At 42.0% G+C, this 24,229-nt stretch overlaps 1 protein-coding gene across 3 annotated transcripts in view; it reads right to left on the reverse strand.

Moving 5' to 3' along the window:
• Positions 1–2,958: 2,958 nt before the first annotated feature.
• Positions 2,959–24,229, reverse strand: part of GABRP (gamma-aminobutyric acid type A receptor subunit pi) — a 65,006-nt gene continuing 43,735 nt past the window's right edge. For all 3 annotated transcript variants that reach the window (XM_070517101.1, XM_070517102.1, XM_014850873.3), the window contains 7 exons: positions 15,989–16,056; positions 14,993–15,210; positions 11,575–11,657; positions 7,754–7,891; positions 7,125–7,277; positions 6,424–6,611; positions 2,959–4,313 (listed from right to left, as the gene is read on the reverse strand). In XM_070517101.1, coding sequence (XP_070373202.1) covers positions 4,011–4,313; positions 6,424–6,611; positions 7,125–7,277; positions 7,754–7,891; positions 11,575–11,657; positions 14,993–15,210; positions 15,989–16,056 — 1,151 coding nt within the window. In that variant the 3' untranslated portion in view covers positions 2,959–4,010. The remainder of the gene's footprint in view (positions 4,314–6,423; positions 6,612–7,124; positions 7,278–7,753; positions 7,892–11,574; positions 11,658–14,992; positions 15,211–15,988; positions 16,057–24,229) is intronic.

Here is a 24,229-nt window from a genome sequence, read left to right on the forward strand (position 1 = left end):
ATTTCTAGAAAGTCACAATTATAAGTAATGAGATTGGATGATCAAAACCTATTTCACATCCATGTCACTGAAAGCTGTGAATCACATGACTCCCCTTCAAATCCCTAAAAAGAAATCATAATTTTGGAACGCAACCTTGTGGGTCACCAGGACTCTTCTTAGGCATACATTCTTTCTTAGCAATACTTGGTATGACACTTTCATTTTTTGCAGCCAGAGGCATCTCCCAGCATCTACAACCTCCCAAGATTACCTGGCAGAACAGAGCTGTCTGCTTTAGGGCATGTGGATGGCAAAATAAAAGGGGAGAGATGATTGTTTATTCTCATGGGAAATTTCCAGATGGAGACTAGAAGTTTATGTGAGCATTTCATTATTCAGTGGCATTTCATTATTCACCTTGCACATTTTCTTCCTCCTAAACAATTAGACTTTCTTTTAAGTTCGTTCCTGTCGAGTTACTTTTTCAGTTCACTTATTCAGGTGAATAGAGGAACAGCATGTCTCTGTACAAAACCCTTCTTGAGCCTAATAATGACAGTCATTGTCATTCAGCCTTGCTTTTCAAGGTGCAAAAGCTCCTTCTTATTGGACCTGTTTTCCATGGTTTTAATCACTCTGTCATCTTTCTTTGACTCACTTTCCATTTCTGTACTTACTTCTTAAAAGTGTGGTGGCCAAAATTGGACTTAATGTTTTTCAACCCAAATATACTATGGTCTGATATATATCTAATTTCTCTACAAAAACTGTTGAAAAGAATGTGTAATACATATGTAATACAATATGTATTATTGTAATATGTACAATAATAAATTGTATATATAGATATTTTTTAATTATTCAAAAAACATGAAACACATATTCAAACATTCTTTCCTTCTTTAAAATCATTGGTACAACATATAAATTACATTAAGTATATATTGGGTATAATTCCCTGTCTGTTAACACTCACTTTTAAAAATATATATTAAGAAGCAAGGATCTTTGACAGTAAAAGTATTGTAGCCTGATCAAAATTAACTATGTGTCGGGCACTGAGAAGAACTGCCCTGTTGTGTAAGAGTAACACGCAGTGTTGAAGAAAGACCACGTCTTGATCTTGGTTGTCGAACTCCCCCAAGTACATATTGTCGCTACACTGGCTTGGCCCTGAAAGGCCACGCAGAACTTTTCTCCTAGCAGTTCCACCCGCGTTGCCAACTCATTTTCAGCTTGGAGTCTAATGTCATCTCTAGCTCTCTTCTGCTGTGCTCATTTCTCCATTCCTCCCTATCTTCCATTTGAAATTAACCCTCTGTCATTTACTTGTTATTGAATGTCTTCACATATATATGACTTCCTATATTGAGAATACTGATATTCTCAATATCAAGGTAATTGAAAATTATATTTGACTTAGTATATTCTCAACTCTACCAAGTCCCTTTGGGAAATTTGATGAGGTGTTAGTCTTGATATTTTCACCCCCAAAACAACTATTTTGAATAAAGTGAGTCCTGGGACTGATCTGGGTAGGTAGGATACACGGGGTAGGTCTAGAACCTTATGAGGTTTTATTGAGAACGCTAATGTTGTAGCCTACATAAATTTCAGAGTAATACAAAATTCAAGAATTTTTTTCCCAAAGTGTATTCTCAAACTGCAAAAATATCATTTAATGAAAACAAAAGAGAATTCCAAAAACAATAAAGAAGGCTTGGAAGGGGATCCCTGACATTTTCTGAGAACTGGATCTTTGCATATCACCAGGCCCAGCGGCTTAACTGCAAGGAAAGTGTTGAGGTGCAGTGATATCACAGAAAGGCATCAATTGTGTCACCAGTGTTTACCTTCCTTGGTAGGAAACAGTAGCGGGGTGTGTGTGTGTGTGTGTGTGCACGCATGCGTGCACATATGTATCTGTGTACTGTCTGGGATGGAAGGAGCACAAAGAGTGTGAGCCCACTGAATTTGTACTATGATGTGTATCTTTTCCAAATGGGATCTTACAACCTTCATTCTATAGACGACCACTTGATTTGGTGGGTAGCTAATATGGTATATTTATTTCACAGTTTCACGTCTTTACAGTTTCCTTTATATAATGCTTGAATGAGGCTGCAGAGAACATATTTCATTTTAAATATTTTTTTAAAAATCACAAATATGAATGAAACATACAACTACATTGCACTTTTTTTTTTTTTTTTAAAGATTTTATTTTTTCCTTTTTCTCCCCAAAGCCCCCCGGTACATAGTTGTGTATTCTTCGTTGTGGGTTCTTCTAGTTGTGGCATGTGGGACGCTGCCTCAGCGTGGTCTGATGAGCAGTGCCATGTCCGCGCCCAGGATTCGAACTAACGAAACACTGGGTCGCCTGCAGCGGAGCGCGCGAACTTAACCACTCGGCCACGGGGCCAGCCCCTACATTGCATCTTTTTTAACTCCCCCATTCCCATTAGAAACATTTTGTTAAAAGTTCAGGTGATCAAACCCATAGAAACCGAATTGTGAGAAGTATCATAATGGGAAAAAGAATGAAAGCCTGTAGTACAGGAGTTTACAGAAGAGAGATGATCTTCCAAAGTCATGGTTTATTTCTGAAAGGAAGAGTAAAAGCATACATTTATTAGAAAGGAAGCTAAAGAATTAAAGGTGGCAAGTCTCTTTAAAATGATTGAGGCTGAACTGGAAGCATTTATCATGGCACACTTGCAAGTCTCTACCTATGGTGCTGTCGGCTGCGCTTGACCAAGGAGCAGGGAGAGATGCATACTTGTGCTTCTTATGTTAGGGTTAAGAGTGACTGGACGTGGAAAAGGCAGCTCACCTGCAGCCTCAACATACGTTCTGTGACAAGTCCCATGTTACTCAGAAAGTTCAGGACTCAGGGCCAACATTGCCCTGTTCATGCAGGATAGGCCACTCAAAGCAGTCCGGCTAGAAGGATTAGGGATCTGAGCAAAGCCAAGCTTACTTGTGCTAAGCCTCTTGTTTCTGGGTAACGCAGCTCATTGTCTAACAAGCATCATTCCTGGTCATTAGAGCATAGGCATAAAAGCTCCTCTTGGAAAGATGCAGGGGATCTGATGCTGACAAAGCGTCGCTCAGTGTCAGAGCAGCAGATAGAAATAGACTCAGTTCTGCAAGTCTTGATGGCAACAGTCCATATTAAGGCTTCTAGAATAAGTAAAAGAAAAAATCTTCCATTTCCATCCCTGATGTGGAGGAAAGGGCTTTAACATTGTTTAGGACTGGTGCGCATATAACAGCAAAATGATAAGACATGTCAAATGGGAGAATAAAGGCCCAGAGCCCTTCTAGTTTGGGGAATCCATTATATCTCAGAAAAAAGGGATTTATGTTAGAGATTATTGATCTACCAAATTTTTCTTCACTTAAACATTAGATTTTCCAGTGGTAGGACATAATTGGAATTTGGGGACGATTCTGCTCTGGAATGAAACACTGTATTAAAAACTCATCTTGGTATTGAGTTAGTTCAGTGACTTCCAGTGAATTAACTTAGGCCCACATTTTATTTTGATCAAAAGCAAAAACCAGAAAATATTACTCCCTGAATAGGCAACAACACATTTTATAAGCACTGCGAGATTTAGTAAATGGCATGTATGATTAATTTAGAAACAACCCCTAACCCTTGAGGGTTATTCAATACATGTAATGGTCTCTTCACTTGTTATATGAGGTAAATGCAGACCAGGGAGCCACTGTGCAAATAGTCAGCCTTGAGTAAGTTTGTAATCTTGGGCTTCATGGGGATGTCTTTCATAAAGATAAAAAAGGAATGGGCTGATGTTGCTAGTACAATTCTCTGTAATGCTAGGACTTCTACACAGCTTAAATAATATCTGAGGGTCCATTCCTTGAGGAGAAATTCTCAAATGTTATTTTAGTCACTTCTGGCACCATGGGGTTAGGGTACACACTCGGCTTAGAATACCATTCACATCATTACCTTGTTGAGTTGAAGACCTATGGCATGCAAACAATTCAACATACTCTCAAAAATACATGTAGTATGCCCAGTAAAATACATTGGCTAGCATAAAAATCAAAGGAAATAGTAGTTTAGAATATCGATCAACATTACTGGGGTTTTGAATTGTGAAATAATCAACAATCCTGCCCATCTTATCTCGGAAGACAAACTTGAACTTGTCACTGGTTTTCATTGTCAGGTCGCTGTAGTCAACGTTATCACCAGAAATTTCAATGCTGGCAAAGCTGATCTTCCGTTTAAAGCTGGAGATGGAGCTGTTGATGATGTTAGTAATATTGACTTCTTCCACTTCCTTCGTTGTCCCCTAGTTCATAGACAGTGCAGTTAGTTTGGCAGACTTGATTCAGCACAATAAATGAGTATTTATATACTTAGAGGTCAAAGTATTGAATAATTAGGTTTCATAGAGAGTAGCAGTGAGTGCCTCAGAAATGGCCTGGTAAGCCAGAGTTGGCAGCCCTGTTATCCTGCTTTTAGGCATTCACCCCTAGGCCATCAGCTTGTATAATGGGAAAAATAATCATTGCCCACTCTAGATGTGTAGAGCTGTGTGCTAAATGCTGAATTCTCAGGCTTTGAAGTTAGCTGACCTGGGTTCAAATCCCATTCTGCCTCTCACCATTGTGCAACTCTAGCCATCTTAATCCCTTGAAGACTCGATTTCCTTGCCTGCAAAATCATGATGATATTAATACCTGCCTCATGAGACTCACGGGAAGATTAAATAGTATAAACTATGTAAAGCATTTAGTTGGTGTTTGATGGAATTCCATTCTGTTTCAGGAAGGAGAAAGTAATAGATTATGAAAGTTGACAGAAACCAGCAGTGTCTTAAGGTCTTTGCCACACAAACAGAAATACTGATGCTCCCTGAAATTCCAGAGAGTTGCCATTCTCCAACATGTCTGGGGTGACATAGCATGTGGGGAGTGTAGTGAAGTCAGAGAGAGTGGAGTTTGGATCCTTGACCAGGCCACTTATGAAGTGTGGCATCTTGAATGAGTTACTCACCTCTCTGAGTGGCAGATTCCTCAACAGTAAAATTGGGATAATAATGGTACCCACATGATGGGTTCTTGGGTGGACTAAATGAGATGTCGATAAGTTGTTTAGCACACAGCAAGTACTCTGTAGTGAAGCCATTATTAAACACATGGCAAAATAAGGTCTTTCTGGTGTCTTCAATGAAGGATTTCAGTAAGTCTACAATCCCTTTTTTGCCAATCTACCACATCCAGACTTTTCTTTTCCTTTTTTTTTGTAATTAACCATCTTTCCCTTAATGAAGCCTATAGGGAGTAAAATAAATGAAATCCATATTCTTTTTTGGCTAGCACAGATGGACCATTTGCCTTTGGTACTTGGCTAATATGACTGTGTAAAACACTGTTCACAATAGTCAAACACAAGGGAAAAGGCAACTCGATCTCTGGGCTATTCTGATTCCTCATTTCCTCACCATTAAACCCTGTGTAGTCCTGGCATTTTGCTAAAGGTGAGCACCTCTTCTGTGCTGAATCCCTATCATTTTCTTGCTGTTAACATGTGTTTTAGTACATCAAAGTCTATCAAATTGGGCTTCCAAAAACTCCTGGGCTTCCATGGGCCTGTAGAGGATAATAGTTAAGAGCATGGACTATTGCCCACTGCAAGTGGGAATAACAGCTAAGTGTCAGGCTTTGGAGCTAAGCAGATTTAGGTTCAAATACCAGCTCTACCTCTTACTATCGGTATCACCTGGGATAGGTCATCTACCCTTCCTATACCTCAGATTCCACAACTGCAAAAATGAAGATAGCCTTACTGGGTTGTTATGAGCATTTTAAATGATATAACATTTGCAAAGGGCTTGTGACTGTGTCTGATGCATGTAAATGATCAATAGATAATAACCATTATTATTATTCTGAGAGCTGGACCACAGTGTTTCATGGCTAAATCAGATAATGACAGTCTTTCCCAACTGGCAGAAAAATATGCTCACTGAGAAATTTGCCACAATTTAATTTTGTCCATACATTTTCCAGTAAACCATTATCTGTATAATTTAAGAAAACAAGAATGTAACGAAAGAATTAAATAGTAAAGACATATTAATCTGAAACTTGTAAGCAGCTGATCACATTTGGTTTGATATTGGGTTTTTCAAGGATTAGGTTTTTCTTGTGGTTGCGATTTTATGTTGCTTAACAGATAACGTAGTTATTTTCTGCTGGAAAATTAAACGTATTAATATCTCATTGTATTGGGCAAAAAGAGCAGTCTTCTTCAAAAGATGTCATGACTTCCAGATGCCCTCACCTGAACAAGAATGAGAATCACTGGAGCGAAGTGAATCACTGTGGGGCAGTTCATCTCTACCGACCAGCACACGGCACAAGCGATGAATCAAACAGGGCCCTCAAAATTCTTACCCTATCTTTGGCTGCCATCTGCTGTAAGGAGCTGTAGTGGGCAACTGCGTATTCCAGTAGGGCCCCAAACACGAAGCTAAAGCAGATCCCCAGGTACACATCGATGGCCTTTATAAAGCAGTTGGTGTTGGGAAGTGAAGTGCGGGACCCGATCATCAGTGTGGTCATTGACAACACGGTGGTCACTCCTGGGAAAACAGGTAGGCGGTGTTCCCACGTTAGTGGCCAGTGAACCTTCCATCATCATCACCTGGCAGACAGTCTGACTGTCTCCATTCAGGAGTTGGCAGAGTGGGGACACGACTCAGAAATAGAATATAGTTCATTTTGAAAAATCTGTGGTCTTCAGGAACAGGGTGAGTTTGTTCATTTTGTACAGATATGAGTGATACGATGTTCTAAATGTTTTGCTGTCTGTCTTTTTATTGGAGGGGGGTGTTCAGTGCACAGAATAACTGACAACAGGCCATCTAATCACAATTCTCCGTTATCTGTCACTGTGAAACATAAGTATAAAAATGCACTACTCCTGGACCAGTCTCTCTCTATCTCTGTCTATCTCTTTTTCTCTCTCTGTAAAAGAATCTCTCAAGAAACCAACTCCTGGAACTACTCTCTGAATGTCTATGAGAATAATGATTGAAGGAAAAAAAAGGACTTGATAACACAATTCTTAGAAATCTCCTGTTGTTGGGGCTTACCAATGCAGGTTCTTGCAGGAACTGAATCAAGGGAGATCCAAAACGAAACCCAGGATAACACCACCAGGAAAGTGGAAGGAACGTAGGTTTCCAGAATGAAATACAGGACATTCCTCCGAAGTTCAAATTGCAAGACCAATCGCGTATAATTTCCTGATAGGAAAGAGATAGGAAATCCTGTCTGCTCACATAGCAGAGTGGTTTCCCTATGGGAAGTTTAACTTAGCTACATGCACATGAAGCTATCAGTTATTCACCAACACCTAGTTAATCAGGAACTGTCATCACAGTTGCAATGAAAGAAAATGCTTTGCACAGAGCGGGATTTATAGGGGTGCTGATGCCCCCCACCCATGCTCCTTTTCTTCTGCCTTTCTCTTTCACAGTATCGTTGTAGCATTGTAACTGCTGATTTCCTTGGCATCTACCTCACTGGATTGTGAGCCTCTTGAGGACCATTTCGATACTGGGTGTGGAGCGAGTAAATGTGCTGAGTCCAAACTACTGCTCCACCACACTGCGGAGGCATTCCTGGGCCTCGAAGGGATAAAGGGGAGAAAAAAATGGTATTTCGGACTCAGAACGCATCTCGGTTATTTTTCTTTTGTACAGTGTGTCCCATGAGTTACCTGTTTCCTGCTGCGATCTGGTAACTAAGGTGAAATACCGTTGAACGGTGTACTGAGCAAGCCGTAGGTTTTCCAGCCCACGCACAGAATCGTTCCCTCTCAGCCAGGTGAACTCCACGTCATTCCCATCATAGCCCCCTGGCAAATAAAACGGTGCCCTGGTCAGTGCAAGAAGGTTGCAGATTGAACAGGTCTGGAAAATACTACGCTATGGAGACAGCATGAGCTTTGTCTTGATGGCGATAAGTCCAAGGATGATTCCATGGAAAACTTGGCATGATTTCTCCGGTGTAATTGCAGTGTCTACTCAGAATGAAGCGACCTGCTGGGGCAATTTGCTATCAATGGAGAACCAGTTCTATGCCAAGCATTGTATAGAGCTGGTAGATCAGAAGCCTCTAGAAGTGGCTGCTCTCATTATTTAAATGATATTTACTGAGCACATATATGTGAACACACAAAGGACTATGCTAGATATTGCCTTTCAGCACAGTCTACCAGCTCTGATGGTGTTCTCAGGGACTTTGCAATTGGTCTGTTCATATTTCCACATTGGCTTAAATGTAAAAACTAAAACAAAACACCTATAGCCAGCCACTTTATTGATGTCTGTAAACATAAGCATTTGATAAATCTCAAAGCAGTTTTACAAGTATAGTTGATAATAGTAATAATAGCTACCTTTCATTAAATATTTATGTTAAGTCCTTTATATATTGTCTCTAATGTTTTCACAAACTAGCAAGGTGGTTTTTTTTATATTTTCTGAAATTAGGATGGATCTGATAGTTGACTTATATATAGATAAAGTAGAGCTTACATTATTTCCTAAAACATTATTATTCAACAAATGTCCCTTAGAATTGAGGAACTGTAATGTTTTGCCCATTTTATACATGAAAAATCAGATTCAGAGAGGTTACATAACTTTCTCAGGATAACAAAGCAAGTAAGAAACAAAGCCAGGATCATACCTTAGGAAAGTTTAATCCCAAAGCCCATGGATGATGATAATAATATCTATCATTTAGTTAGTAATTATATTTCTAAGTGCTTTGTAACATTATCATCTCATTTAATCCTCAAAATATCTCTTGGAGAAGAGAGATGAATGGTTAATATGCACATGGAAAGATACTCCATATCATTAGTCATCAGGGAAATGCAAATCAAAGCCACAATAAGATACCACTTCACACCCATAAGAATGGCTATAACAAAAAAGCAGACGATAACAAATGACGAGCATGTGGAGAAGCTGGAACATTGCTGATGGGGAGGTAAAATGGTACAACCACTTTGGAAAACAGTTTGACAGTTTCTTGAAAACTTAAAAATAAATTTACCATTTGACCCAGCATTCCACTCCTAAGTATATGCCCAAGAAAAATCAAATTGTGGCCACCAAAAGACTTGTACACAAATGCTCACAGCAGCATTATCCATACTAGCTAAAAGGCGGAAACAAGCCCAAGAGACTTGTACTTCTTGTATTCTTTTGTATGGAATCAAAAGGGAGTAAAGCAATAAAAAGGAATGACGTACTGATACATGCTCCAACATGTATGAACCTCAAAAACATTATGCTAAGTGAAAGAAGCCGGATGCAAAAGACCACATGTTATATTGATCCCATTTATATGAAATATCCAGAAAAGGCCACTGTATAGAGACAGAAAGTAGATTAGTGGTTGCCTGGGGGCTGGCAGTGGCAATGGGAGGTAACTGTAAATGGACAGAGGGGTCTCTTAGGTGCCATGGAAATGTGCTAACGACGGAATGTGGCAACTGTTGTACAACTCGGCAAATTTCCTAAAAATCTTTGAAATGTACAGTTAAAATGGGTGAATTTTATGATATGTAAATTATATCTCAATAAAGCTCTTAAAAAGTAACTCTGAGTCAGGTCCTATTATTTTTCCTACTTCCTTGACGAGGAAACTGAGGTCCAGAGAGGTTAGTTACTCACCCAAAGTCACTCAGCTCGTGACAGGAAAAGCCCAGTGATTCTGGCACCTGTGATCTCAAACCTCTCAGAACTGGGTTGCCTTTGTTTTCAAGGCTGTTGGGGAATGGGGAGCCAGTGCTGGGACTAACATTTTGTTAAGTCCTAGCCTACGGTATCCCCCATCTAGCAGTGGTTATCTTCCGCTTCATGGGGCGGAGAAGCAGTCATGAGCTCTTAGAGGATTTACAGATGACAACTGTCTGCAGGCTTTCCCTTGGAAGCAACGCAAAATTTACTGGACCTAGCTGTCCAAATAGGCCTGGGATCCCAAAGAAATAAAAACTATCCAAAAAAGTGAATAGTACAAGCTCCTACTTGGACATTTTGCTTTTACAGCAAGTAAATGCTCACAATCATGACATTATCACCACTCTGTCCCTGGGTGGATATGTGCAATAATGGGATGGTATCAATTCTTTTCTAGGGACGGTGTTCAGGAAAAAACCCTTGGTGAGGTTTCTGCACCCAAATAAGTGCTAGTAAACATTTTGTGAAGCTTCCTCTGCTCACTGGGGACGGTATCTGTGAAGCAAATGCTGAAGTTTCCAGCAGAATCTCACTCCTGGGATTGAAGATGAGCACAGCCACACAGGGAGGGCAATTACTTTTTTCCATGTGGGACTGAAAATGAGTTCTCTTTTAGATAACTCAAGTTTTATTCTGCCCCCAAACAGCTGTATTGCTTCCAGAAGGTTTCACATGCATTTAATCAATAAGGCAATTAATCTGCCTGTCTGAGTCACTAATTAAATGTCTACCTCTGGAAAATGACTGCTGCCTCATAATGGTTGTGCTTCTTGGATGTTGGCCACTGTGTTCTCCTGTCAGAAGTGCCCACTAGTCTCCAGTGCTTGACTATAGTTTTTCCTCCTCGTATAAGCCATGCTTTCATGCTTTAATGACTCCTATCTGAGGTGTTGTTTTCCCAGGACGCCTATCACACGTGCTACCTCCCCAGGTTTGGTGGGCATTTCGGAGTGGTTTACTAAGGAACGTGGAGATTACTCAACAATACCAGGAATTCATTTGACACACATCAGCTTAGAGTAAATTCTCATTCCTCATCATAAACAACCCCCTAGACTGCAGTTTAGATGCCCTCTTCTTGGCATTACTGCATTAAGCTTTATATATATATATCTCTCAAACAATTTCGTTTAGAAGTTGGAAGGAGTCGTGCAATAAATGTCAATGATTGCTTTGTATATTTGCCATTTCTAACCTCTGCTGTGTTCTTTCTGGCTTCCACACCTCAGCAGATTCTGACTTCCACTCCTAGTCCTACTGACCTTCAATTCCATGGCTGTCTTGTCTACTGTTGGCTGGAAATATCTCGTGCCAATGCACAATGGTCCTCCCCAGAAGATGTAATGTTGGGGGGGCTGGCCCAGTGGTATAGTGGTTAAGTTCATGCACTCCGCTTTGGTGGCCTGGAGTTCCCCAGTTTGTATCCTGGGTGCAGACCTACACACCGCTCATCAAGCCATGTTGTGGCGGCATCCCACATAGAAGAACTACAAGGACTTACAACTACATACTGAGGCTTTGGGGAGAAAAATAAAGAGGAAAGCTGGCAACAGATGTTAGCTCTGGGCCAATCTTCCTCACCAAAACAAAACAAAATAGAACAAAAAAACCGATGTAACGTTGGAAGGTTTGTCTTAGAGCTGTCTCTAAATCTCTCTGTATGTACACTCAGAAGGGCTGAACCCACTGAAATCAACACCAAGAAAAAACAGGACACTCTTCATCAATACACAGCTCTAAGTCACCCAGGAAAATCATCTTAGGGGCCTGTGGGATATATACTCACAGCTTTCCAGTTGCAACTTGCATGTCTGTGTGTCCATGGGGTATTTAGACAGGTCCATATTACATGCAACAGTTGTTGTGATTCTAAGAAAGGAAAAATGCATTCAAAAAGAGTGTTATGAAATGAGATATCACCTTACACCCATCAGAATGGGTTAACAAGACAAGAAGTAACAAACGTTGGAGAGGATGTGGAGAAACGGGAACCCTCACACACTGCTGGTGGGAATGCAAACTGGTGCAGCCACTATGGAAAACAGTATGAAGATTTCTCAAAAAATTAAAAATAGAATTACCATATGATTCAGCTATGCTGCTATTGGCTATTTATCCAAAGAACATGAAACCAACAATTCAAAGAGATTTATGCATCCTTATGTTCATTGCAGCATTATTCACAATAGCCAACACATGGAAGCAACCCAAGAGCCCATCAATGGATACATGGATAAAGACGATGTGGTGTATATATATATCTATATATACACAAAGGAATACTACTCGGCCATAAAAAAGACACAATTGTGCCATTTGTGACAACATGGATGGACCTTGAGGGGATTCTGCCAAGCAAAATAAGCCAGACAGAGAAAGACAAACACAGTATGACTTCACTCATATGTGAAGCACAAACACATGGATAAGGAGAACAGAATAGTGGTTAGTGGAGGGGAAAGGGGTGGGGGGAGGGTGAAAGGGGTAAAGGAGCACATACGTATAGTGACAGATAAAAACTAGACTATTGGTGGTGAACATGATGCAATCTATACAGAAACTGATATAGAATAATGTACACCTGAAGTTTACATAATGTTACAAGTCAATATGATGTCAATTAAAAAAAAAGAGTGTGGGGTGGCCCAGTGGCACAGCAGTTAAGTTCCCATGTTCCGCTTCGGCAGCCCAGGGTTTGCCAGTTCAGATCCCAGGTGTGGACACGGCACCGCTTGGCACGCCATGCTGTGGTAGGCGTCCCACATATAAAGTAGAGGAAGATGGGCATGGATGTTAGCTCAGGGCCAGTCTTCCTCAGCAAAAAGAGGAGGATCGGCAGCATTTAGCTCAGGGTTAATCTTCCTCAAAAAAAAAAAAAAAAAAAAGGAGCGTTATGAGCATGCTATAAAAAATATACATTCTCTTTAAGGGCCACTCCAAGAGGACTTTCACCTTGACTCTTACAGTGAACACATGACTTGGAGCCTGCATTCAAAGCATTCCTGAGGTTTTCTGTGCTAAGCAACAACTGCCAGACTCAGTTAAAGCTGGGATTCAGAGGGGAGGAACCTGGAATGTTGGCAATTCAGAGGCAAACTTGCAACAGTATTGCAGAACAGACTCACTCATTGGCTTGTTTGTGATGGCTTTGCATCCACTTTTAAAATTTAATCTTCATGACAAAGTCATGAGGAGCCAGAACAGAGATCACTGTCACTACTGTCACCATTTGACAACAGACTTAGGGGCTTGCTTAGGTTCACACAGCTCTTAGTGGCGGAGCTGGGGCTGGAGCCCAGGTCTCCTGGCTGTGCAGGCCAAAAGGCCCCTGCCTCCTGGAGGGGATTGGCATGCAGGGCACGTGGAGGGCATCACAGGGCACTAGGCACTAGGCACTGTGGCTCTTGGGGACCAACACTCAAAGACATTCAATTAAACAGCAGTTAAGCCCTCACAACGGAGATTTCAATTGACAGACATTTATTTTCCTTTTTCTTCAGTGTCACACATTTTTATTAAGCACATTTATTTATTAAGCACTGTGCTGGGTGCTTGGGGCAAGTGGAATTGCTCACAGCACGGTGCTACTTCGAGGAAGCTCATGCTCCCTTACGGGAGACAGAGACTAACATCAGCTACTCTTTACCGAAGGCTTACCGTTAGCCAGTCCCCATGTGAAGTGCTTCACATGCATTATCCCTTTGAATTTCTACAACAGCTTTATGAGGTAGGAAATATTACTCTTCTTTGGCTGCTGAGGAAACTGAGGCTCAGAGAGTTAGGTAATTTGCCTAAGGTCACAGAGCAGGGACTTGCTCCAAACCTGTCTGACTCTAGAGCCAGGCTATTAACCATCATCCATTATTTGTAAGCCTTGTACAGGGCAGATTGTGATCTGTGCCATAATATAGACAGACACACACAGGCACACACACATATGCACCCATACACACATACATGTGCTGTGGGAACACAGGGAAGGAGGACATTAATGTTGACTGGAGTTGGGGGTCAAGGGAGAAGTCTAGTTAGGTTTGAAAGAGGAGTTGGAGTTCTGGTTGGTCTTTGCAAAATTCAGTGCAGCTGAGGAGTGTCAGATGAACAATCCAGAAACTCAGTTTATTGGTTAGCTCAGTCTTTGTTATATAACTTCAGCCTCTAACTTGGGATTAAAGATCAGCTCCATGAATATTTGGTTCCTAGACTTCTCCCCAAGGCTTCTTTGAGCATTAGGTTCGCTCAGTCCTAGCACATCCCTGGCACAGACAGCGCTAAGTCCTCCGCCTGTGGCTGCCTTTCCTGTTCCAGCCAACCTGTGGCTTGATGAACAATTGAGTGGAAGGGATGCTGGGCCTCAGGGATTTGGGGGAGGGGTAGAGGGGAGCCCAAGGCTGCAGGTGGCAGAGGCCTTGGGGCACAGCACTTTGATTCTCTGTACACGCACGGCTCAGACGAGCAGAGAGGCATGGAGCTCCCGCGTGACGGGAAAGCTCCTTGTGCACCTCTGTGTTTGCTCCTGCTATTCCCCTTACTTCTTCCTTTGCTAACTTCCTTCTTCCTCTTTAAAATGCAGCTCAGAGTCCTGTGAAAGCATCTCTAACATCACGCCACACCCTTAACCTACTCCCCAACTTGGGCCACCAGCACCCTGAACTTCCTGTGCTTATGTGTCAGGACACCATCTTTTTGGTGTGTGTGCATGAGGAAGATTGGCCCTGAGCTATCATCTGTTGCCAATCTTCCTCTTCTTTTGCTTGAAGAAGATTAGCCCTGAGCTAACATCTGTGCCAAGCTTCCTCTACTTTGTATGTGGGACACTGCCACAGCATGGCTGATGAGTGGAGTAGGTCGGCACCTGGGATCTGAACCCTCAAACCCCAGGCTGAGAAGCAGAGTGCAGGCAACTTTAACCATTTGGCCATGGGGCCGGCCCCAGGACACTGTCTTATTCAGCTGTGTATCCTCATCCTCAGCATCCAGCACGGGCCCATTCACAGAGCAGGCATTCAGTAGGTGCTTGTTGTGCCAAAATGAACTGAGAGAGGGCGCCTCTCCTGTGAGACAAGGACCTGAGAAGGCAGGAGCATGAGAAGGGTGGGACCTCAGTGAGGTTATGAGTGTTCGTCAGAGCTACCCAAGGTGTCTCTAGGCCTTTTCTTCCAGCCGTTTCCCCTGGCAGCCTGAGGTTGCAGGTGCCTAGTTACCTGAGAGCATAGAGGACCGTGCCATTGGAGAAGAGGCGGATGAGCCTGTTTCCCACAGTGACTTCGTGGAGGAAGGACTTCTTGGACTCCACGATGTAGGTGTCCGGCACCCAGAGGAACTCCACGAGGCGTGCGTCGAGAGTGAAGCTCGTGTTGCCCTCGAACACCAGCCGCCGGTCCGTCCAGCGCTGTCTGAGGTATATGGTGGCTGTGTAGTCCTGAAGGGGAGCCAGGGCGTGGCAATGGATGAGGGGAGAAAGACTTGAAAACGGAAGGAAGGGGGTCGAGTCTGACTCCCCTCCCCACCTCCACTTAGATCAAGAGCACACGCTACAGTGGACAGTGGTGAGTAGATTTTGTCTTGGGGTGGTGGCCTGTGGCAATGAGAGGACAAAGCAGCTTATTCATTCCAGGTGGTAACTCCCACTGCCAAAAGGGAACCCCAGAGGAGCGTGTTCAGCATCTTAACTCACTTGTCCTCCATCACAGAGGCCCCACCAAATTGTGGAAAGGTTTTGGTGAGCTAAGTGCTTAGGCTGTCGAAGATTTCTCCGGAATGCACAGTGGGACCTCTTGGCAAATTGCCATTAGTGTCACCTTGTCTTTAATGTATTGTCTCACGTGAGAGGATGGTTGAGAGCAATGACACGATTGTTGGTTTTCGATGGTGTGTCTCCGGCTCTGTGAGAGGCCGTGTGACCTTCAGCCGTCCCCCCTGCATTTCTGTTCTTTCCCCCATTTCTACCTCTCACCAAGGCACCCACTCCACTCCCTCGTTTCCCACTCCTGGCCTTGGAAGCCACTTTCCTCCTGCTACTCAGAAGATCTGTTTTACGAGAATCTCCCAGGGTCTTGGGTTTCGGGATAGGTCTCCAGCTTCTGGCATTCCCAGTGCAGGAGAGCTGTGAGTCTCTGTTTCTGAGTAGCTAGAAAGCATATCCCCATAAAACACAAGGTGAGGGACTCCTTGGGTGGAGACGAAGGGGCCACACTTACCATGTTACTCTCTGAGATACTAGAAATACTTGCAATGTCCAGAGTCAGTGCTATCTGAACTGGTTCTCCTAAGAATGAAGAAAACATTGGAAAGACTTACATAGAAACACAGACAGAAGGTTTCCTAACGTTACATGAGGGCAATTAAAAAATAATCTTAGAAAATTGCAGAAGTAACACTCGCTTGTTGGAACATTTTAAACATTCTAGAAGTATATAAAGTAAAAGGTTCATCTCTATCCTCCCCCTCTCAGGAGGAACCGTCGTGTAAAGCGTGCCTCCCTTTTGTATGAAAAAATGAACAAATATGGAGAGGGGGTGGAGCAAAATGGCGGGGTGAGCTGACCCCAGATTCTCTCCCCTCCAAAATACAACAAAAGATTGGAAGAACTGAATTTCAGAGAACAAAAATAATGCCAGCTCATTAGACACCTACAATACCAAGAAGGCGGAGATCATAAACTTTGCTTACACCTTTCGAGGCGCTGGAAGGGTAGGAGAGAACATCGCTCCCTCCCCTAGAGTCTGCGATCGCTGCGGCGCGGGTCGGGAAGGAGCGGGGCAGGGGCCGTGCGACCGGGGGATCATCCAGGACTCCTGCTGCTGACTCAGTGGAGACCCACTGACGGGGGGAAAGCTTCCGTCCGTGGGGACCCTATAAATCAAGGGCCTTGGGAGACCAGAGAACAGAACTGATCTGAATCCAGACCGGCGCGTGTAACAGCCCCTCCCCCCCGGCGAAGCCAGTGGGCGCAGCCATCTTGCCCCAAGGCGGAGAGCTCATAACACACCGCTCTCGACCCCCATCTAGTGGCGACAGGCTGTAACTGCAACTGAATTCTACCACCATGAGAAAAAACCACTCCTCTACCATCCAGCAATTTATAAAAGCCCCAGACCAGAAGGAAAACAATAAAAACACAGAATTAAGTCCTGAGGACTTGGAATTAGGTAAACTAAGTGATAATGAGTTCAGAGCAGCTATAATAAAAAAACTCAATGAGGCAGAGAGAAAGATAGAGAAACAAGCCGAGTTCTGGAGTTACTTCACAAAAGAGATTGAAATCATAAAGAAGAATCAAACAGAATTACTTGAGATGAAAAACACAATGGACCAGATAAAACAGAATACAGATTCCCTGAATGCCGGTGTAGACAACATAGAGGAGAAAATTAGCATAATCGAGGACAGACAGGCTGAATGGCGCCAGACAAAGGAAGAAAGAGAACTAAGAATTTAAAAAAATGAGGAAAATCTCCGAGAGATAATGGATTCAATGAGGAGTAAGAACATAAGGATCATAGGAATTCCCGAGAATATGGAAAAGGAAAATGGAGCAGAAAGTGTGCTTAACGAAATTATTGAAGAGAATTTCCCAAATCTAGGGCTCAGTGGAGAAATGTGTGTAAAGAAGGGTTTTAGATCTCCTAGATTTGTCAATGTAAAAAGACCTACCGCAAGGCACATAGTAGTAAAGTTGGCAAATAGGAATGATAAGGAGAGAATACTCAGGGAAGTAAGGAAAAAAAGAGAATAACCTATAAAGGAGCCCCTATCAGACTGTCAGCAGATTTCTCTACAGAAACCCTACAAGCTAGGAGAGAATGGAGTGATATATTCAAAGCTTTAAAGGATAAAAACCTTCAGCCAAGAATACTCTATCCAGCAAGAATTTCCTTCAGATATGAGGGAGAAATTAAATCTTTTCCAGACAAACAAAAGTTAAGGGAATTTGTAACTAAAAGCCCTCCATTACAAGAAATCCTCAAGAAGGCTCTCATACTTGAAAAAAGAAAAAAGGGAGAAAGGGGACACAATCCACAGACTAGGGAGACTGATGGATAGAACCAGAACAGGATAGCAAATATTCAATTATAGCATTAGGGTAAAGGTAAGGAAACTACCAAAACAAGGACGATCTTAGCACTCTAACTACAAATGAATAAGACGAGTTGGAATAAAAAATGAAAATAATTATTTAGGAGGGGAAGAGCAAAGGGTCTAAATCAGTATTGGTCAAGTAGGTAAGAGACCACCAGAGAATAGACTATATTATACACGAGATTCTAAATACAAACTTCAAGGTAGACACTAAAATAAAGTACAGAACAGAGTCAGAAATCATAAATAAGGAAAAATCTAAGAAACCCAGCATAAGAAATTGCAGTATTAAATGGGTAGTCTAAAGCACACAGGAAAACAAGATAATGAGTGACTGATTAACAGCACTAAGTCCACATGCATCAATAATCACTCTCAATGTGAACGGATTGAACTCTCCAATAAAAAGACACAGAGTGGCAAAATGGATTAAAGAACAAGATCCAACAATTTGTTGCCTCCAGGAAACACACCTCAGCCCCAAGGACAAACACAGACTCAGGGTGAAGGGGCGGAGGACAATACTTCAAGCAAATAGCAAGGAAAAAAAGGCAGGTGTTGCAATTCTAATATCAGACCAAGTGGATTTCAAAATAAGACAGGTAAAGAGAGACACAGAGGGACAATATATAATGATCAAAGGGACACTTCATCAAGAAGAAATAACGCTTATAAATATCTATGCACCCAACACAGGAGCACCAAGATTCATAAAGCAACTGTTAACAGACCTAAAGGAAGATGTTAAAAACAACACAATAATAGTAGGGGACCTCAACACCCCACTCACATCAATGGACAGATCATCCAGACAGAAAATCAACAAGGAAATAGTGGAGCTAAATGAAAAACTAAAACAATTGGACTTAATAGACATATATAGATCACTCCACCCTGAAAGAGCTGAATACACATTCTTCTCAAGTGCACATGGAACATTCTCTAGGATAGACCATATGTTGGGAAACAAGGCAAGCCTCTACAAATTTAAAAAATTGAAATAATAACAAACATCTTCTCAGATCATAGTGCTATAAGGCTAGAAATTAATTACAAGGAAAAAGCTGAGAAAGGAACAAAGATGTGGAGACTAAACAACACACTACTGAACAAGCAATGGATCATTGAAGAAATTAAAGAAGAAATAAAAAAATACCTGGAAACAAATGAAAATGATAGCATGCCATACCAACTCATATGGGATACAGCAAAAGCTGTTTTAAGAGGACAATTCATCGCAATACAGGCACATCTTAACAAACAAGAAAAATCCCAAATAAGCAACCTTAAAGCACACCTAACTGAACTAGAGAAAAAAGAACAAATGAAGCCCAAAGTCAGCAGAAGGAGAGAAATAATAAAAATCAGAGCAGAAATAAATACTATTGAAATGAAAAAGGCAGTAGAAAGGATCAATGAGACAAAGAGCTGGTTTTTTTTTTTTAAGATTTTATTTTTTTCCTTTTCCTCCCCAAAGCCCCCCAGTACATAGTTGTATATTCTTTGTTGTTGGTCCTTCTAGTTGTGGCATGTGGGACGCTGCCTCAGCGTGGCTTGATGAGCAGTGCCATGTCCACGCCCAGGATTCGAACCAACGAAACACTGGGCCGCCTGCTGTGGAGCGCGCGAACTTAACCACTCAGCCACAGGGCCAGCCCCAAAGAGCTGGTTTTTTGAGAAGATAAATAAAATTGACAAACCACTAGCCAGACTTACAAAGAAAACAAGGGAGAAAGCTCAAATAAACAAAATCAGAAATGAGCAAGGAGAAATAACAACAGACTCTGCAGAAATACAACAGATTATAAGAGAATACTACAAAAAACTATATGCCAACCTAGAGGAAATGGATAAATTCCTGGACTCCTACAATCTCCCAAAGCTCACTCAAGAAGAGGCAGACAATTTGAACAGACCAATCACAAGGAAAGAGATTGAAACAGCAATCAAAAACATCCCAAAGAATAAAACCCCAGGACCGGATGGCTTTCCTGGGGAATTCTACCAAACTTTCAGAGAGGATTTAATACCTATCCTTTTCAAGCTATTCCAAAAAATTAGGGAAGATGGAACACTTCCTAACACATTCTATGAGGCCAACATCACGCTGATACCAAAACCTGACAAGGACACCACGAAAAAAGAGAACTACAGGCCAATATCACTGATGAACATAGATGCAAAAATTCTAAACAAAATTTTGGCAACCAGAATTCAGCAATTCATCAAAAGAATCATACATCAGGATCAGGTGGGATTCATACCAGGGACACAGGGATGGTTCAACATTCGCAAATCAATCAACGTGATACACCACATCAACAAACTGAGGAATAAAAACCACATGATCATCTCAATAGATGCAGAGAAGGCATTTGACAAGATCCAACAGCCATTTATGATAAAAACTCTGAACAAAATGGGCATAGAAGGAAACTACCTCAACATAGTAAAGGCCATATACGACAAACCCATAGCCAACATCATACTCAATGGGAAAAAACTGAACCCCATCCCCCTGAAAACAGGAACGAGACAAGGATGCCCTCTATCACCACTCTTATTTAACATAGTACTGGAGGTCCTGGCCGGAGCAATCAGGCAAGAAAAAGGAATAAAAGGAATCCAAATAGGGAGGGAAGAAGTGAAACTCTCACTGTTTGCAGATGACATGATCTTATATATAGAAAACCCCAAAGAATCCATTGGAAAACTGTTAGAAGTAATCAACAACTACAGCAAAGTTGCAGGGTATAAAATCAATTTGCATAAATCAGTAGCATTTCTATACTCCAGTAATGAACCAACAGAAAAAGAACTCAAGAATACAATACCATTCACAATCGCAACAAAAAGAATAAAATACCTTGGGGTAAATTTAACTAAGGAAGTGAAGGACCTATATAATGAAAATTACAAGGCCTTTCTGAGAGAATTGGATGACGACATAAGGAGATGGAAAGACATTCCATGTACATGGATTGGAAGAATAAACATAGTTAAAATGTCCGTTCTACCTAAAGCAATCTACAGATTCAACGCCATCCCAATCAGAAGCCCAATGACATTCTTTACAGAATTAGAACAAAGAATCCTAAAATTCATATGGGGCAACAAAAGACCCCGAATTGCTAAAGCAATCCTGAGAAAAAAGAACACAACGGGAGGCATCACAATCCCTGACTTCAAAACATACTACAAAGCTACAGTAATCAAAACAGCCTAGTACTGGTACAAAAACAGGTGCACAGATCAATGGAACAGAATTGAAAGCCCAGAAATGAAACCACACATCTATGGACAGCTTATCTTTGACAAAGGAGCTGAGGGCATACAATGGAGAAAAGAAAGTCTTTTCAACAAATGGTGCTGGGAAAACTGGAAAGCCACATGTAAAAGAATGAAAATTGACCATTCTTTTTCACCATTCACCAAAATAAACTCAAAATTGATTAAAGACCTAAAGCTGAGACCTGAAACCATAAGGCTTCTGGAAGAAAACGTAGGCAGTACACTCTTTGACATCAGTATTAAAAGGATGTTTTCAGACACCATGCCTTCTCAGAGAAGCGAAACAATAGAAAGAATAAACAAATGGGACTTCATCAGATTAAAGAGCTTCTTTAAGGCAAATGAAAACAGGATTGAAACAAAAAAACAACCCACTAACTGGGAAAAAATATTTGCAAGTCATATATCTGACAAAAGCTTAATATCCATAATATATAAAGAACTCTCGCAACTCAACAACAAAACATCAAACAACCCAATCAAAAAATGGGCAGGAGACACAAACAGACATTTCTCCAAAGAAGATATACTGATGGCCAATAGGCACATGAAAAGATGCTCATCATCGCTGATCATCAGGGAAATGCAAATCATATCTACACTAAGATATCACCTTACACCTGTTAGAATGACAAAAATATCTAAAACTAATAGCAACAAATGTTGGAGAGGTTGCAGAGAAAAAGGAACCCTCATACACTGCTGGTGGGAATGCAAACTGGTGCAGCCACTATGGAAAACAGTATGGAGATTCCTCAAAAAGTTAAAAATAGAACTACCATACGATCCAGCCATCCCACTACTGGGTATTTATCCAAAGAGCTTGAAGTCAGCAATCCCAAAAGTCCTATGCACCCCAATGTTTATTGCAGCACTGTTTACAATAGCCAAGATGTGGAAGCAACCTAAGTGTCCAGCAACAGACGAATGGATAAAGAAGATGTGGTACATATATACAATGGAATACTACTCAGCTGCAAAACAGAACAAAATCATTCCATTTGCAATAACATGGATGGACCTTGAGAGAATTATGTTAAGTGAAATAAGCCAGTGAGAGAAAGATAATCTGTGTATGACTCCACTCATACGAGGAATTTAAAATTACGGACTAAGAACAGTTTAGTGGATAACAGGGAAAAGGTGGGGTGGGGGGTGGGCACAAAGGGTGAAGGGGTGCACCTACAACATGACTGACAAACATTAACGTACAACTGAAATTTCACAAGATTGTAACCTATCAATAACTCAATAAAAAAAAAAGAAAAAAAAAAAGAACAAATATACAGTTAGCTTACTGCCTGAGACAGACCGCGCTATACCCATTAGTCCATGTGATAACGGACGTCATGCATTTGCTATTTCTTACTTGGAGGGTTTTTTCTATGGTGCTTGCAAGGGACTAATTATTTAGAAATGTAATAGACATTTGGGAATTTGTGCACGGATGTCCTTTTAGTTTCTCCCTCAACTAAGTAAATTTACCACAAGATGGCATTCAAGACTGTTCACGTTGAGCTCTTCCCCGCCTCCTGACACTTCCCCTCCTCCCTTTACACTCCAGGAGCCCTAAACTATTTAGAATTCCAGAGCCTTCTCCGCTTGGTCTGGTGTACAGATGTGGGGCCTCAATCTTGGAGTCTCGGCTGACAGGCCACACTCCTGAGAGTGCCAGTCTTACCTCTAGAGACCGAGGCCTCGAGCCACCACTTGCAGAAGCTAGACAAGCCCCGGGACATTTCCCCTCCTTAGACTGGAGATGGGGGAGATAAGCCCAGGCAGCAGAAAGATGTGAGTTTAGATCTGGGAAAAGTTACCACATCTTTCCGAACTGCAGGTTTCTCGCATGCAAGTGGGGATAACGCTAATGACAGCACAGGCTCATGGAGAGGGTTACATGAGATTAGGCGTGTGACAGCTGCTTTGCACGGTGGCAGCAGCAAGAGGGAATGGAAGTGAAGTCCTTGCCCAGACAGAGATCCAGAAGGTGCTCAAAACTAGTCAACTGTACAGAGCTTCTGGCATTGTGTTTGTCACGTAATAACAGGCGCTCAGTAAATGAACTTCCCTTGCCCTCTTCCATGATCCCAGCTAACCGTGGAAAAGGAGCAACTCCCCTCCCTGGGTTAATAGATGACATAGCATTCTCTTGTGATAAGTAACCAGGGGTGCCTCAGGGGACCGTGACAGTGCATTAACCAGGAAGAGGAGAGGCAGAATTCAAAGGAAGCTTAAAAACATCCACTCGGAAGGAATCAGACAAAGCAACGAATTATTAATCGAAGGAAGCCAAGCCATAGAATATAGGTAGGAATTTGGAAATTGAGTTTTAGAGTCAATGCAGTTAAAATAATTAAGTTTATACTTGGTGTTAATACTCGGTGGAAAAAGGGGAGACCTTTGGGGGCAGATCCTGGAAGGTGCTGAAGGGGGCTGGTGATAAGTGCCTTTTGGCCCCTGAAGGCAGCACCGCACAGCGTCAAGAGGAGGAGCTCGGAGTCAGTGTTTGAATTCCATGCTGGCCACTTCATAGCCGTGTGACCTTGAGCAAATTGCTAAACCTCTCTGTTCTACAGTTTCTCACCTGTAAAACAGATTGCTAACGCCTACTGTCAAGAGTTGGCCGGGAAGGTCACAGGGTCGATTTTAAATGCCTGGAACACGGTGGGCTGTTGGTGAGCGTCAGTTGCCCTCCCTGAGGAATGTGAACAGAAAACACACAAGAGCTCCCATCCTTCTGCGTTCTTTTGTTTAGTTTGTTTCTCGATAGTCTAGTCCAGGCCTTGCCTCAGTCAGCTAATTTATGGACCAGAGCTTGCTCTCTCTTCCCCTCGAGTTATGAAAGTAAGCTGTGCCACCAGAGGGCAGCTTTTTCCTAGGAAAGAGGTCAAAGCCCGTGCTCACTAGGTCCTGCTTACAAACCTGTGCTGTCTAGCTCAGTCCCTGAAAATCCTGTGGAGGTCTTGTCTCTTAAGGACCTCGAGGTCCTAGGACCTGGGTGGACAGACATTACAGAGAACAATGGCCTCTCCATGGGCCTCCAGGCTGCCACATAAGTGTGGGCTTCT

This window comes from Equus asinus, chromosome 9 (assembly GCF_041296235.1).
Source record: "Equus asinus isolate D_3611 breed Donkey chromosome 9, EquAss-T2T_v2, whole genome shotgun sequence".
NCBI classification, from domain to species: Eukaryota; Metazoa; Chordata; class Mammalia; order Perissodactyla; family Equidae; genus Equus; species Equus asinus.